The sequence below is a fragment of the Megascapheus bottae genome, chromosome 11 (genome assembly GCF_031878675.1).
Source record: "Megascapheus bottae isolate mThoBot1 chromosome 11, mThoBot2.hap1, whole genome shotgun sequence".
Classification (NCBI taxonomy): domain Eukaryota; kingdom Metazoa; phylum Chordata; class Mammalia; order Rodentia; family Geomyidae; genus Megascapheus; species Megascapheus bottae.
In genome coordinates this window covers 57,135,937-57,151,332 of record NC_143519.1, presented here as the reverse complement: position 1 = coordinate 57,151,332, position 15,396 = coordinate 57,135,937, and the positions used below count along the sequence as shown (strand labels likewise).

The 15,396-nt window shown below is 43.0% G+C and overlaps 1 protein-coding gene across 1 annotated transcript in view; it reads right to left on the bottom strand.

Moving 5' to 3' along the window:
* Positions 1–2,271: 2,271 nt before the first annotated feature.
* The window catches only part of Flt3 (fms related receptor tyrosine kinase 3), a 71,244-nt gene continuing 58,119 nt past the window's right edge, over positions 2,272–15,396 (bottom strand). Inside the window, exons 20-24 of the mRNA XM_090341805.1 lie at positions 12,646–12,768; positions 8,765–8,876; positions 7,780–7,879; positions 7,144–7,249; positions 2,272–2,732 (exon numbers count right to left, since the gene is read on the bottom strand). Of these exons, the coding sequence (XP_090197931.1) occupies positions 2,610–2,732; positions 7,144–7,249; positions 7,780–7,879; positions 8,765–8,876; positions 12,646–12,768 (564 nt within the window). The 3' untranslated portion in view covers positions 2,272–2,609. The remainder of the gene's footprint in view (positions 2,733–7,143; positions 7,250–7,779; positions 7,880–8,764; positions 8,877–12,645; positions 12,769–15,396) is intronic.

The following is a 15,396-nucleotide window of genomic DNA, read 5'->3' as shown; positions in this document are numbered from 1 at the left end:
AGTAGCCTTGAACTGAAGAGCTCAGGGACAACACCCAGGCCCAGAATTCAAGCCCCATGGCTCACAAGAAAAAAAAAAAAGACAGTAAAGGTGAGAGAAGCTATTTGTCTGTCTTAGTCTTTCTGTGATGCTCTAATAGAGGACCAAAAGCTGGCTAGTTCATAATAAACGGAAAGTTAGTTATTCCTGGGTATGGTGGTCTACACCTGTAATCCCAGCTACTTGGGACATTGCAGTAGGAGAATCAAGGCCTATCTAAAAAATAAACTAAAAAGTGCAGTCAGGAGTTTGGCCTAGTGGTTGAGTGTTTGCCTAGCATGCATGAAGATCCGGGTTCGATTCCTCGGTACCACATACATAGAAAAAGCCAGAAAAGCTGCTGTGGCTCAAGTGTCAGAGCTCTAGCTTTGAGGAAAGCCCAAAGACAGTGCTCAGGCCCTGAGTTCAAGACCTAGTACTCGCAAAAAATAAAATAAAATAAAAAGCTCAAGGTTTGGGGTCATGATTCAAGTAGTGGAGAGCTTGGCTCAATACCCAGTACCACTAAAAACAAAACAATCAGCCAGGTACTACTGGCTCATGCCTATAATCCTAACTATTCTGGAGGCTGAGATTTGAAGATTATAGTTCAAAGCCAGCCAGAGAAGGATGAGTCCAAGAGACTTTTTATCTTTGATTAACCACAAAAAGCTTGAAGTAGAGCTGTAGTTTAAGTGGTAGAGCACTAGCCTTGAGCAAAAGAGCTCAGTAACAATGCCCAGGCCCTGAGTTCAAGTTCCATTGCTGGCACAAAGAAAAAAATCAATCAAATACAAAAATTGAGGGAAGTGGGGGGGAAGCAGAAGGAGTGACATTGTCCAAAAGGCAAATGTACCCATTTTTCTGCACTGTGATATGGTAACTCCTCTGCACAATACCTTAAATAACAATTCAATTCTCTTTCAATATGAAACAAAACACCAGCAAAAAAAAAAAATCAACCACATCTAGCTCAGGAGAGGAAGGACACCGACTTACTTTTATAAGAAAACCACTGTTAGCGGGAACCAGGGGCTCGCACCTGTAACCCTTGCTAGTTAGAATGGGGAGTAAAGTTCAAAGCCAGATCAGGCAGGAAAGTCTGTGAGAATCTGATCTTCAATTAACCACCAATAAGCCAGAAATGAAGCTGTGGCTCTAACGGTAGAGTACTACTTTGCCAAGAAAACTAAGGGACAGAGCTCTCAGCTCCTGAGTTCAAGCCCCAGTACTGGCACAACAATAAAAAGTATCTCATGAATTATTTGTGATGTCTTATACCTGCAGTCCCAGCTACTCGGAAGCAAAGATGGGTGTGATTTCAGAACAACCCGGAGGTAGGGGAAAAGTCAGCAGGCCCCCATCTAAATAGCAACCAAAAAATGGGCTTAGTGACACATGCCTGTCTCCTCTAAAGCATAGAAAGTATAAATCACAGTCAATGGTCCTAGCCTTAAGAAAAATAGACTCCATTTGAAAACTAGCGAACCAACTGACTTCAAATACTAATATCAGAAGAAAAAAAAGTAGGAAGTAGTGCTGTGGCTCAAATGGTAGAATGCTAGTCATGAGTACCAAGAGGCTCAGGGACAGACTCTGAAAATGTCCAGGCCTTCAGATCAATCCCAGGACCAAAAGAAAAAAAAATCTGTTATTTTTCTCGGTGCTAGTGGCTCATGCCTGTAATCTTTGATACTCAGCAGGCTGATATCTGAAGATTGTGGTTCACAGCCAGCACCTATAGTAAAGTTTATGAGATTCTTATTTCCAATTAACCACCAGAAAGCCAGAAGTGGTACTGTGGCTCAAGTGGAAGACTGCTAGCCTTGAGCTGAATTGATCAGGGACATTACTCAGGTCCAGAGTTCAAGCCTTACGACCCCCCAAAAAAGGTGTACCTCCTAATGTCTTTTTTTTTTTGCCAGTCCTGGGCTTGAGCTCAGGGCCTGAGCAATGTCCTTGGATTTTCTCAAGGCTAGAGCTGTACCACTTGAGCCTCAGCACCACTTCCGGCTTTATTTCTATGTATGCGGTACCGAGGAATCGAACCCGGGTCTTCATGCATGCTAGGCAAGCACTTTAACCACTAGGCCAAACTCCCAACCCCCTAATGTCTTTTATAAATAATCCAATAGACAGCATTTCTATAGTAGAAAGTTTATTTCCATTCATAAAATATATCACTAAATAGCTGAAAAAAGTTACATATTATTTTAAAACATATATATTCTTAAAAAAATCATATTAGCTTCTCCTTAGCAAAACGCTTCTGTTTTATGTATTTACAGGAATCTACTCTCCTTCTCTGGTCTGCAGTTTTCACTTAAGCCAGCCTGAGACAGCCTTGGTGTATGGGCAGGTGCACGAAGAAAGTTCACCGTTGTCTCTTCCTGCCTTGATTCGATATTACAAAAGGCCCTTTGGAAATAAGAGTAATGGCAGACAGCTTCTAGAGGAAAGTCCAGCGAAGCAGCAATTGATAACATATTTTCTCTTAGTGATGGAATGAATCCAGTTTTGGTCATCTACAGCTTGTTTTAAGGTGGTTTTAAGGTGGTGGAGTGGGTGGTGAGGTCCTGTAACTCAGTTTCTCAGGAATCTTCAGCCTGAGCTTGTGGAGAAGGTGGCTCTGGGTCAGTCTCTCTGCTGAAGGGTCGCCTGTTTTGGTAGATGGTGGGACGCTCCAAGGTTTGACCATTCACATTCTCATACATCTGAGCACAGGAAGAGACAGTACTGAATTCTGCTAAGGAGTTTTTCACATGGGTATGCTACATGGAAAGCCACTGAAGCAAAAATGCTACTCTGGCTCTATTTGCACCTTTATTATGCATATATCTTAGAGAATAGCAGTGGAGTTATGAAATCAGGGCCAAATATTTTATTTATTATTATTTGAGCTCATAGAAATAAAATGGCATAGCCAGGCACTGGTGGCTCACACCTGTAATCCTAGCTACCCAGAAGGCTGAGATGTAAGGATTATGATTCAAAGTCAGCCCAAGTAGGAAAATCTGAGACTCTTATTGCCAATAAACCAGCAAAAGAAATCAGAAGTGGAGCTGTGGCTCAAGTGGTAGAGTGCTAACTAGCCTTGAGCTGAGAGCTCAAGGACAATGCCTAGGCCCTGAATTCAAGCCCTACAACAAAATAAATAATTAAATTAAACTAAACATCGAAACTATGCAGAGAAAATATTGAATAGGATGATGCTGAGAAGAAATCTGTTCTTTAGTCACTAAGCATGAATCCACGTTTCACTTGTGAGTTTGATAGTTTAACATCACCCCTGCACCCCAATACTTTTGTTTTGGAGACAAGGTCTCACTATGTAATCTTTAAATTCTCAAGTGTCCTGCCTCAGGCTTCGGAGTGTTGAGATTACAAATATTACCACAGCCATTTCCTTCTTCCCTTCCTTTTTCTTTCTTTCCTTCCTTTCTCTCTTCCTCCTTCCCTTCTTTTTCTGACTATAAAGTTAGCACACATTCATACAAATAACCTCATAAATACAGAAAAGTAAAAAAAAAACAAACAAACAAATCTCACCAGAGTAAACCACATTTTTGTCTCACTTAGCTTTGACTGTATATTCTGTTTCACAACTTTACTTTTTGAGCCAACCATAAATTGTCATTGTAGGGGCCAGGGCTGTGGCCTAGTGATAGAGTGCTTGCCTAGCATGCATGAAGCCCTGGATTTAATTCCTTGGTGCCACATACACAGAAAAAGCCAGAAGTGGTACTGTGGCTCAAGTGGTAGAGCACTAGCCTTCAGAAAGCTCAAGGACAGTGCCCAGGCCCTGAGTTCAAACCCTAGGACTGGAAATAAATAAATAAATAATAGTAGTATTCATTATGTTACACATTTTTACTATCCACTATATCCACATAACTTTTCTTTTCTTTCTTTTTTTTTTTTTTTTTTTTTTTTGTCAGTCATGGGGCTTGAACTCTGGGTGCTGTCCCTGAGCTCTTCAGCTCAAGGCTAGTGCTCTACCACTTTGAGCCACAACACCACTTGCACTTTTCTGGTGTTATTGGAAATAAGAGTCTCACAGACTTTGGTACCTGGGCTGGTTTTGAACTGTGATCCTCAGATTTCAGCATCCTCAGTAGCTAGGATTACAGGCCTGAGCCACCGGTACCCAGTTACCACGTAACTTTTAAAAATTCCCAACCCACAGTTGCATAGTACTGTAACATAATAATTAATCTTTTGAGGAATGGGCTATAGAAAGAAAAAATATATTTGTGTGACTAATCAGTCCACACACAAAAACAAAACTAAATACATATATAGTAACAATAGAAACTGTAGCAAGAGGTAGAAGGGACTTCTTTGCATTTGTAAAATTTAAATAACCATATGCATGATACCTTAACCTTTATGGTTTCTCTTCATTAATAAACACATCACCCCTACTATTTTGTATATAGAAAAAAGCAAAGGGCTGGGCACGGTGGCTCACATCTGTAATCCCAGCCACTAGAATGCTGAGATATGAGGATAGTGGTTCAAAGCCAGCCTGGGCAGTGAAGTCTGAGAGACTCTTATCTCTAAGTAGCCACTAGAAAACAGGAAGTGGTGCTATGGCCCAAAGAATAGGGCAGTAGCCTTGAGCTGAAGAGCTCAGGGACAGCACACAGAGTCCAAGCCCCATGACAGAAGAAGAAGAAGAAGAAGAAGAAGAAGAAGAAGAAGAAGAAGAAGAAGAAGAAGAAGAAGAAGAAGAAGAAGAAGAAGAAGAAGAAGAAGAAGAGGAGGAGAAGGAGGAGGAGGAGGAGGAGGAGGAGGAGGAGGAGGAGGAGGAGGAGGAGGAAGAAAGCAAAGGAAGCTGGGCTCCTGTGGCTCATGCTTGTAATCCTAGCTACACAGGAGGCTGAGATCTGAGGATTAAAGTTCAAAGCCATGCTGACTTCACTACCCTCAGGATAAATGGAGGACAGGAATCCAGGCTGCATCTCATTTGAGCTGCTGTATGCAGTGCCAGGCTGCCATGCAGAGAAGTCCTGCAGATTCTCCTTGGCTTATGTCCCAGTGATCCCATCATGGATTGAGAATACGTTAAGTACGTAGGTGGCTCACACCTGTAATTCTAGTTACTCAGGAGGCTAAGATCTGAGCATCATGGTTCAAACCAGCTAGGGCAGAAAAATCTCTAATTAACCAGCAAAGTGGAGGTGTGGTACAAATGATAGAGCCAGCCTGAAGCTATTTTGCTAAGAGACAGTACCCAGGCTCTGCGTTCAAGTCCCAGGATGGGCACCCCCCAGACACACACACTATTGTAAAAAGAAAATGTGTTAATGCCGCCTAAGCTTTCGATTCCTCAGCTTAACCTCATCTGCCTTCAGTGTGCTCAGAACACGACATTAGCTCACAGGTGGGCAAAAATCATCTAATAAAAGCCTACTGTATAATCCTGTGAATAGCCCATGTGTTTTACTGTAGAGTATCCTGAACATTCAACAAAGAAACAAACAAACAAAAACCATGAGGGTAAGGGTAACTTCCTCATTGTAATGTCAAAAGTCTTAAAGTCTGACCATTCAATTGGGAATGCGCTGGAGTTACTTCCATTCTTTTTATTTTTTTTCCCCTAGTTCCAGGGCTTGAACTCAGGGCCTTAGACACTTTTTGCTCAAAGTTAGCACTCAGCTACTTGAACCACAGCACCACTGTCACTTGCAGTTTTTTCTGTGTATGTGGTACTGAGGAATGGAACCCAGGGCTTCGTGTATGCTAGGTGAGTCCTCTACCACTAGGCAACACTCCTAGCTCCCCCATTCTTATTACCTGTCAGGGAACTGTTTTTTCCAGAGCCTTCCCAACTAGGAATAATAAGGATCTTTTACAGATCAGCCCTTGTCCAGCAATAGGCTTTATCTACTTACCTATGTGTCTGTATACGTGTTATTATAGGCAAGGTTGAGCATCTTTTCATAGAGTTAATGGCTATTTGCATTTCACTGTGAACAGCCTGCTCATTTCCTCTGTTGTGTGTGTGAGTGTGTGCATGCGTGCGCTGCTACTGGAGTTTGGGAACTGTCTCTTAGCTTTCTTTCTCAAGGCTTTACCTTTACACTAAAAGGCTTTACACTGAGACCAGAGAAGAGACACACCTGGAGGTAGATCAATAGAGCTGATATTCAGCTCTCATGACTCCAAGAAAATATCCCCCCCCAATAGGGTGTGTGTGTGTGTGTGTGTGTGTGTGTGTGTGTGTGTGTGTGTGTGTGTGTGTGTTGGTACTGGAGCTTGAATTTAGGGCTTTATTCTTCCCATTTGGCTTTGCCACTCAAGACTGGCACTCTACCACTTGGCCACATCTCCACTTCTAGCTTTTCACTGATTAATTGAAGATAAGAGTCTTTCAGATTTATCTGCCTGGCTGGCTCTAAATCTTGACCTCCAGTCCTCAGCCTCCTGAGTAGCTAGGATTACAGAGAGGAGTCCAGCAGTAGAGTTTTTTGTTTGTTTTGTTTTGGGGCTTGAACTCAGGGCATGGGTACTATCTATGAGCTTTTGTGCTCAAGACTAGCACTCTACTTCTTGACCCAGAGCTCTGCTTCAAGCTTTTGCTAGTTAATTGAAGAGGAGAATCTCACAGACTTTCCTGCTTGGGCTGGCTTCAACCCACGATCCTCAGATCTCAGCCTCCTGAGTAGCTAGGATTACAGATGGGAGCTTCCAGCGCCCAGCTTGTAGCTTTATTTTTTAAGCACACTCTGATAAGTAGTTCTCATGTACAACTTACCCCCCTTCCTCTTCCTCCTCCTTCTTCTTCTTCCTCTTCTTCTTCCCAGTCCTGGGGCTTGAACTCAAGGCCTGAGCACTGTCCTTGGGCTTTCTCAAGGCTAGAGCTCTACCACTTGAGCCACAGTACCCCTTCCGACTTTTTCTATGTATGTGGTACCGAGGAATGGAACCTGGGTCTTTGTGCATTCTAGGCAAGCACCCTACCACTAGGCCAAACTCTCAGCCTCTTGTACAACTTCTAAAGGGCAATGGCAAATGGTGAGGAAGACATTTGGTACATTTAGATCTGAGGAAGACAGTAAGTGTTGTGAATGACCAATTTCCTTCCTAGCAGTGATTGATTAAGTCCTGGCTGCTACATACCGCCTCTTCTGCATCTGCCAGCTGACATCCTAAAAATGAAGTTAGATTAGGGAAAGATGGTCTTTTCCTTGAGTCAAAAGCCCAGCAGGATTGCATTATGAAGTATCTGTAAAAACAACAGAATAGGGAAATCCAAATGAAATAAAATGGGGGCATTTTCCACCTAAAAGCAGTATTTTCTGCATACAGCCACTTCTTGATGATATCTTTACTTTGTGGAGAGTGCTTTCCTAGATTTTTAACTCATTTGAGAAGGGAATTTGGTGATGAAAAGAACAGGGATATTGGAGCCAGGCTCTGGTTGGTGGCTCACTCCTGTAATCCTAATATCTCAGGACTGGGGACAAAATCTGAGGATCACTGCTCATAGCCAGCCAGACAGGAAAGTCCATCAGACTTGTATTTCCAATTAACCACCCAAAAGCCATAAGTAGAGCTGTGGTATAGTGCTAGATTTGAGCATAAAAGTTCAGGGATTAACGCCCCACACCAGGATCTGAGTTCTAGTCTCATTATTGGCATAAAGAAAAATAAAGGAGGGGGGATTATGGGCATTTGTATTAACTTTTCACCATTTTTGGCAATTAGATGATACATTTCTAATTTCAGTGAATCTACCTTTGTATTTGAACTTACATTTCTTCTGTAGCATAAAATGGCTGGTCCATTTTAAATCCACTCTGAATGAGTTTATAGAAGTTAGCATCAACTGGAATGCCAGGATAAGGATTCACACCTGAGAAAAACATGAAAGAAGCATAGCATCATCTATTTCTTCAACTAGCCTAGCCATTCAATTGGCAAACATGTAATGAAAAAGCTCTTGGGTGCCACACAAAGTAGAGCTGCAAATAGAAATTGCAAGTGGTAAGTGAAGTAGCTCACGCCTATAGTCCCAGCTGTCTCAGAGGCAGAGATTAGTGGGAGAGTAGCTCCAAGCCAGGCAGGGGAAAATGTTCACAAGACCCTAGCTCCACAAACAAACAAACTAAACTAAACAAAGCAAAAATCCCTAGGCAATGGGGGCATGGCCTTCTCATCCTAGCTATAGTGGGAAGCAGAAATAGCATAAATAGACTACCCTGGTCAAAAGTCAAGATCTGAGCTAGTAGATCATACCTATAATCTTGGCCATGCAACAGACTCAGAGCTGAGGATTGTGGTTCAAAGCCAGCCCAGTCACAAGACTCTTATTCTTCAATTAACCAATAAGAAGCCAGAAGCAGAGATGTGTCTCAAGTGGTGGAGCATCAGCTTTGAGGAAACACACACACACACACACACACACGAACAGAAAAGGAAAGAAAAAAGTGCTAGAGAAATGGCTCAAGTGTTAGAGTGGCTTCCTAAAAAACAGCAAGGCCTAGGTTCAATGTTTATGATCACAAAACCAACAAACAAAATGTGACAAGGCCTCCCAAGCAAGTTAGTGACAGACCAGCCTGGAAGACAGACTTACACATATCAGCCAATAACCCATACAATGATACATGCCATTGCAGAAGCAAGAGCAGAAGCTACTGGAAGAAACAACTGGGAGTCAGCACAGTGGGGGGAGGGTGCAGAGGGAGCAGGAAGATGACAGCCCAGAGCCCAGGAGGCCAGCAAGGGCCAAACATACCAAGTGAGAATATCTCCCAGAGCAATATTCCATATGACCAGACATCGCTCTTAATTGTGTAGATCCCTTCAAATAAGCTCTCAGGAGCCATCCATTTCACAGGCAGACGAGCCTGCTCAAAGCCAAGAGGAAAGCAGGGGTGAATTCTCTATGTACAGACACTCAGCTCCACCCCTGTTATCTTCCTAGGGTCACACATAATACTGCTCCCATTCCTCAAGTGAGTGGAAGTGTTTCACTGTCAAGTTTACATTCTAGATAATGGTAGCCAATGAAAGAAAACACACTTCTTTTTACACTCATCTGACAATAGGCTTGTGTTTTGAGTAGTTACTCATAATCCATAAAGGAAGAGCTCTGGGTGGTTGCTCAAGCCAGTGACCACTCTTTTGGTACTGGGGCTTGAACTCAGGGCCTGAGCAATGTCCCTTAGCCTTTGTTGTTGATGTTGTTGTTCAAGACCTTCAAGACTGGCATCTTACCACTTGAGCCCATAGCTCTATTTCTGGCATTTTGGTAGCTACTTGGAGATAAGAATCTCGCAGACTTCCTAGCCTGGGGTTGATTTCAAACTGCAATCCTCATGGACTTTCCTGCCTGGGTTGACTTTGATCTGGGGTTCTCAGATTTTAGCCTTCTGAATAGCTAGGAACCACAGGTGTGAGCCACCGTGCACAGCATGACCAGAATCTCTATGACATTTTTTTTTCCAGTCCTGGGGCTTGAACTCAGGACGTGGGCACTGTCCTTGTACTTTCTCAAGGCTAGCAATCTATCACTTGAGCCACAGCACTTTCTGTATATGTGGTACAAAGGAATCGAACCCAGGGCTTCATGCATGCTGGGCAAGCAGTACTAGGCCACGCTCCTGGCCTCAACATTTTTCTTTTTTCTAACCAGACCTGAGCAGAAATGCCATCCTCAAGAAGTTAGCAAGGGGAGCTTTGTGTCAACACTTCCAGAAATGATACCAGGATGGTTTGGATGGCTTTTATAGTTTCCATATAGCATGACAGGGAATTTTAGACTGCGTAGGAACAGCCTCCAGATCTGAGTCAAGAATTCAGATGGTTAGGTCCCTGGGCAGAGGGTTTGGTACTGATTATGGCTTTCCTGGGTTGACAAAGCCCTTCACAGTGTCTGTTTAATCTGCCAAGTGAAATCAAAGCTCCAGAAAGAAGTCCTCTTTTATTGTTTTGATTTCTGTTCTTGACAGTCCTGGGGCTTGAACTCGGGGCCTGGGCATTGGTCTTGAGCTTTCTCAGGGTTAGCACTCTACCCTTAAGTCACAGCACAACTTCCGGCTTTTTCTGTGAACGTGGTACCAAGCAATCTGACACAAGGCTTTGTGCATGTCAGGCCAACACTCTACCACTAGGCCACACTCCTGGCCCAGAAACCCTCTATTAAATCCCACACAAACTCGGGCTAAATGAATCAAATGAGCTTGCCTGGTTTGTCTGATTCATTAATAAAATTAATTGCGGTTCCAAATGGAATCCACCTGTCCACATTAGAGACAGCAGGGCAAAGCCTGCGTCCATCCAAGAGAGCTCAGCACACATGACTCCAGCTGTAATTACTGGGAAGCAGGTTTGAAATTAACGAAAACAATGATTTGATTCCAGTGGGAATATAGATGGACTTGACTTTCCACATTCATTAGCTGAACAAGGCACTTTTATGTTGCTTTTACTGGTTTATTCCCACAATCCTAGGAAGTAAATACTGAGCCTGCATGCAGGTAACATGGGTGAGGTATAGACTCATGGCTGAGACTGTTCATATGGTACATGTGTCTGCTGGTGCCCCAGTGTCCTCCTCAACAAGGTGGACTCCCTGAGAAATAAATGAATGAAGATATGCACAGCACTAAGCACTTAGTCAAGACTGCATCAGTATTGTTGTTGATAGGATTTCACAAACAGGGACAATGATGGCTGCAGAGAAATCTCCCTAATGAATAACCAAGACAAAGCAGAAAAGGGGCTGAAATCCAAGTGTTATAATTCTGTTATGGGACAGGGAGGTGCTGGAGGTAGATTCCAAAGCTTTGCATAGGCTCGACACTTCATCACTGAGTCATACTCCGTATGTGTGTGTGTGTGTGTGTGTGTGCGTGCACGCACATGCGCTAGTACTGGGGTTTGGACTCAGGGCCTTGCTGTGTCACTTGGCTTTTTCCACTCAAGAATGGCACTCTATAACTGGGTGATTGGAGGTATGAGGTATGAGTCTCATGGATTTGTCTGCCCAGACTGGCTTTGAATCTTGATCCTCAGATCTCAGTCTTCTGAGTAACTACGATTACATATTTAGGCTACCTGTGCCCAGCTGTGTTTTTTGTTGTTCATTTGTCTGTTTGTTTTTTAATTCAAGCAGGATGTTGGTGGCTCACACCTGTAGTCCTAGCTACTCAGGAGGCTGAGATCTGAAAATCAAGGTTCAAAGCCAGTCCAGGCAGGAAAAGCTGTAAGACTCTTGTTACCAGTTAAACAGCAAACATTTTTCAAAATTTTCTACTTTCAGTAAAGCTGTGGCTCAACTGGCAAAGCACTAGCCTTGAACAAAATTAATTAATTAATTAAAGATAAAGCTTATGGACAGTACCAAGTCCCTGAGTTCAAGCCCCACAACATATAGACAAATAGACATACATGTACACACAAATATAGTCTCATGTTTTAGATTTTCCAGCATTGATAGTAACAGATGACATGTATTCATTAAGTACCATGAGCTTTACATTTTGTACTTAATATTTATGTGTTTTCTATTCTTTTTGTTGGTCTTGGGACTTGAACTCTGGGCCTGGGTATTGTCCCTGAGCTCTTCAGCTCAAGGCTACTGGTCTACCCCTTGAGCCATAGCACCACTTCTGGTTTTCTGGTGGTTAATTGGAGATAAAAGTCTCATGGGCTTTAGGGCCTCGAGTTTAGCCTAGTGGTAGAGTGTTTGCCTAGCATGCACAAAGACCCGGGCTCGATTCCTCGGTACCATATACATAGAAAAAAGCCAGAAATGGTGCTAAGGCTCAAGTGGTAGAGCTCTAAACTTGAGAAGAAGAACCCAATAGCAGTGCTCAGGCCCTGAGTCCAAGCCCAGGACAGGCAAAAAAAAAAAAAGCTCATGGACTTTAGTACCTGGGTTGGCTCTGAACCATAATCCTCAGATCTCAGCCTCCAGAGTAGCTAGGATTACAGGTGTGAGCCACTGTGCCCAGTGTCATATGTTGTACATTTTGAAAAATGTTTTTAGTGTAATTGTTAGCATTTCTTGTCACTAGAAACCTAACTCAGTGGCCACTTCACAGCTAAAGGAACTGAAATCAATGCAAGGAAGTAGATGTGGTTGGGTTTTGTTGTTGTTTAAGTGAAGATGGAGCCATTCAAGGCTGCTAATGGATATCTTCTGACTAGGTGGGGCAAGATAAATGTGTGGCTCCTTGGCTCAACTTTTATCACAGATGGAGTTGTACCTGAAGCTGCAGGAACATCTTCTAAGCACAGGAAAACAAGGTGATGTGAGGACTTGGTATATATGTGTTTACTATGTCATAAAGACATTAGAGCAAGTGAAAATATTTCCCATAATTATGACAAAACACAGACTAGAAGTATAAAAATAAAACCAGCTGGGCACCAGTGGCTCATGCCTATAATCCTAGCTATTCAGGAGGCTGAGATCTGAGGATCTTAGTTCACAGTCAGTGCAGACAAGAAAGTCTTATCTCTAATGAACAAAGCCAGAAGTAGAACTGTGGCTCAATTGGTAGAGCACTAACCTTAAGCACAAAAATTCAAAGAACACTGCCCAGGCCCTGAGTTCAAGCCCAGGATCGGCATGATAAATAAAAAGTAAAATAAAACTAGCAGGCTCACATTGCCCCTGACAACGTAATTGGAATCACTCAGGATATCTCGAGCCAACCCGAAGTCGCAGATCTTCACCACCTTTCCATGGGTGACAAGCACATTCCTGGCTGCCAGGTCTCTGTGAACACACTACAAAGAATGAAACCAGTGTTATTTGCCATGACATATACAAGCACTGAGTGCAATTGTTCTAGTTTCAGGTTCAGTAGGGATCTCAGAGGCTGAAAGTCTCATCTAAAGCCTTGAACAGTCCCCCTGTCCTGTGATTCCAGTCCAGGAAACTCCACAGCCTAAAATGTGCATACCTCTGTGGTTGCTGAAGGGCCTTTCAGAAGCCAAGCAGGGATGTTTTATTCCAAAAGGGGGGGGGCTGCTAGTGGGGCCAAAAGGAGAGCAAAAGAGGAATGAAAAGGAAAATGGGTGGGAGAATTCATCGTATATACCATCAAACTTAGAAAAGTAAGGGAAGGGGTGGGTTGAAGGGGGTGAGAATGTTGAAGGGGTGACAGTGATCAAGACATACTGTATTTAGAAATTGCTTTGTTAGGTTGGCATTGGTATCTCACATCTATATTCCTAGCTAGCTACTTAGGAGGCTGAGAACTGAGGATGGTGGTTCAAAGCCAGCCTAGGCAGGAAAAGTCCATGAAACTATGATCTCCAATGAGTCACCAGAAAACCAGAAAATGGCACTGTGGCTCAAAGTGGTAGAGCACCAGCCATGAGCAAAAGAGCTCAGGGCCAGTACCTAGGCCCCATGTTCAAGCTGACTGACAAGCAATACATACACACACACATACACACATGCAAATTACTTGGTTATAGGCATCTCCTTTGTACCACTATTTAATTTCTTTCTTTCTTTTTGTTTTTTTTTTTCCAGTTTTGAGGCTTGAACTCTGAGCCTGAGCCCAGTCCCTGGGCTTCTTTGTGCTCACGACTAGCATTCTACCGCTTGAGTCACAGCGCCATTTCTGGCTTTTTCTGTTTATGTGGTACTGAGGAATCAAACCCAGGGCTTTATGCATGCTTGGCAAGCACTCTACTACTAAGCCATCTTCGCAGCCCATCTTTTCTTTTCTTTTTAAATGCTGGTACTAGATCTTGAACTCAGGGCTTTGCTGTCTCACTCAAGGCTGGTGCTCTGTCACTTGAGCCACACCTCCACTTTCAGGTTTCCAGGTTTTTGCTTGGCAATTAGAGATAGCAGTCTTTTGGATTTGTCTGCCTGGACTGGCTTCAAACAGCAATTCTCAGGACTCAGGCTGTGTGTTTATTGAGACTTGGAATCAGGACCTATAGTCTTGCTTAATTTCATTCTTCAAGGATAGTATTCTGCTATGTGAGCTACATCTCCACTTCTGCATTTTTGCTAGTTACCTGGAGATCTGAGTCTAGTGATTTTTGTCTGTCCAGGCTGACTCCAAATTGAGAATGTCAGATCTCAGCCTCTGAGTAGCTAGAATCATAGGCACAAGCCACTGTGGCTCATGAATGCCATCTAGCAATTTGCCTTTCTCTCCAACCACCTCCTGCCGCTGCTTCTGTGCCACCCCTGGTCCAAAGTGCATGGCGCCTACTGTGTTTCAACGTGTCTGATCTCTCACAGTGTCTGCAACTGTGTTCAAACTTCTTCTGAACCCTTCCCTCTTTGAGTACTGTACTCAACTCTCCTATTTTGTTTTTTCTCTTCACAATTGGGGCCCTGGACATAAGCCATTCTTATTCCCCAGAGCTGCAGCTTTTCCCTCCACATCCTCCATCGAACCATTTATCACAAAGGCTTGAATCTCCACTTCAACCCAAACACCACTTCCCTGCACTTCAGAGAGAAGCATCCACATGTCTACTTCACTAAGCTCCATTCCATCACCCATATGCAATAGAGCTAAAGTGCTGCTTTTCATGCTCCCATGTTCCTTCCCTGCCTCACATTCCTGATGGTTTGCCTTGCCCATCAAATCGCCTTTAAGGCGCATGGTATCCTTAATATGTGGCTATTAAATCCGAAGAGTACAAGAGGGAGGACTCAATATTTGCATATCCAATGCTATGGACATGGTAATGGAAATCTAAACATAACTATATAGACATAAAAACCTATGACTCTATAGACATAATGTTTGATTTCATAAATTAATGTTTCTATGACATACGAGCCTAATTTTGATTATGTTCTAAAAACTAAGTCCCAGTGATTGTATATAGAGATTCCCTTCTTGAACGCTTGTTTGTTAAACTTGTCATTTGAAATATGATGTAAAAATCAATGCTAATAAATTCTTTAATAAAAAAAAAACAAAAAAATTGCCTTTAAGGCGAGTGCTGGTGGCTTACACCTGTACTTCTAGTCAGAAGTACAGATGTGGCTCAAGTGGTGGACCTAAAGTCAAGCCTCAGGACTGGCGTGCGTGCACATGCACACACACACACACACACACACACGCACATATACGTACACACGTACACACAAATCTCCTTTAACCCAAGCACAAAGTCCTGCAGAAAGCTTTTCCACTATTTCTCTTACTATTTCCTGGAGATATATGTATAAACACACTCGTATAGACACACACACACACACACACACACACACACACACATTTTCCATTTGAGTACCAATACTGGTGCTTAAACTCAAGGCCTTACACTATTGCTTGGCATTTTTTTTTTTTTTTTGCCAGTCCTGGGCTTGAGCTCAGGGCCTGAGCACTGTCCTTGGACTTTCTCAAGGCTAGAGCTCTACCACTTGAGCCT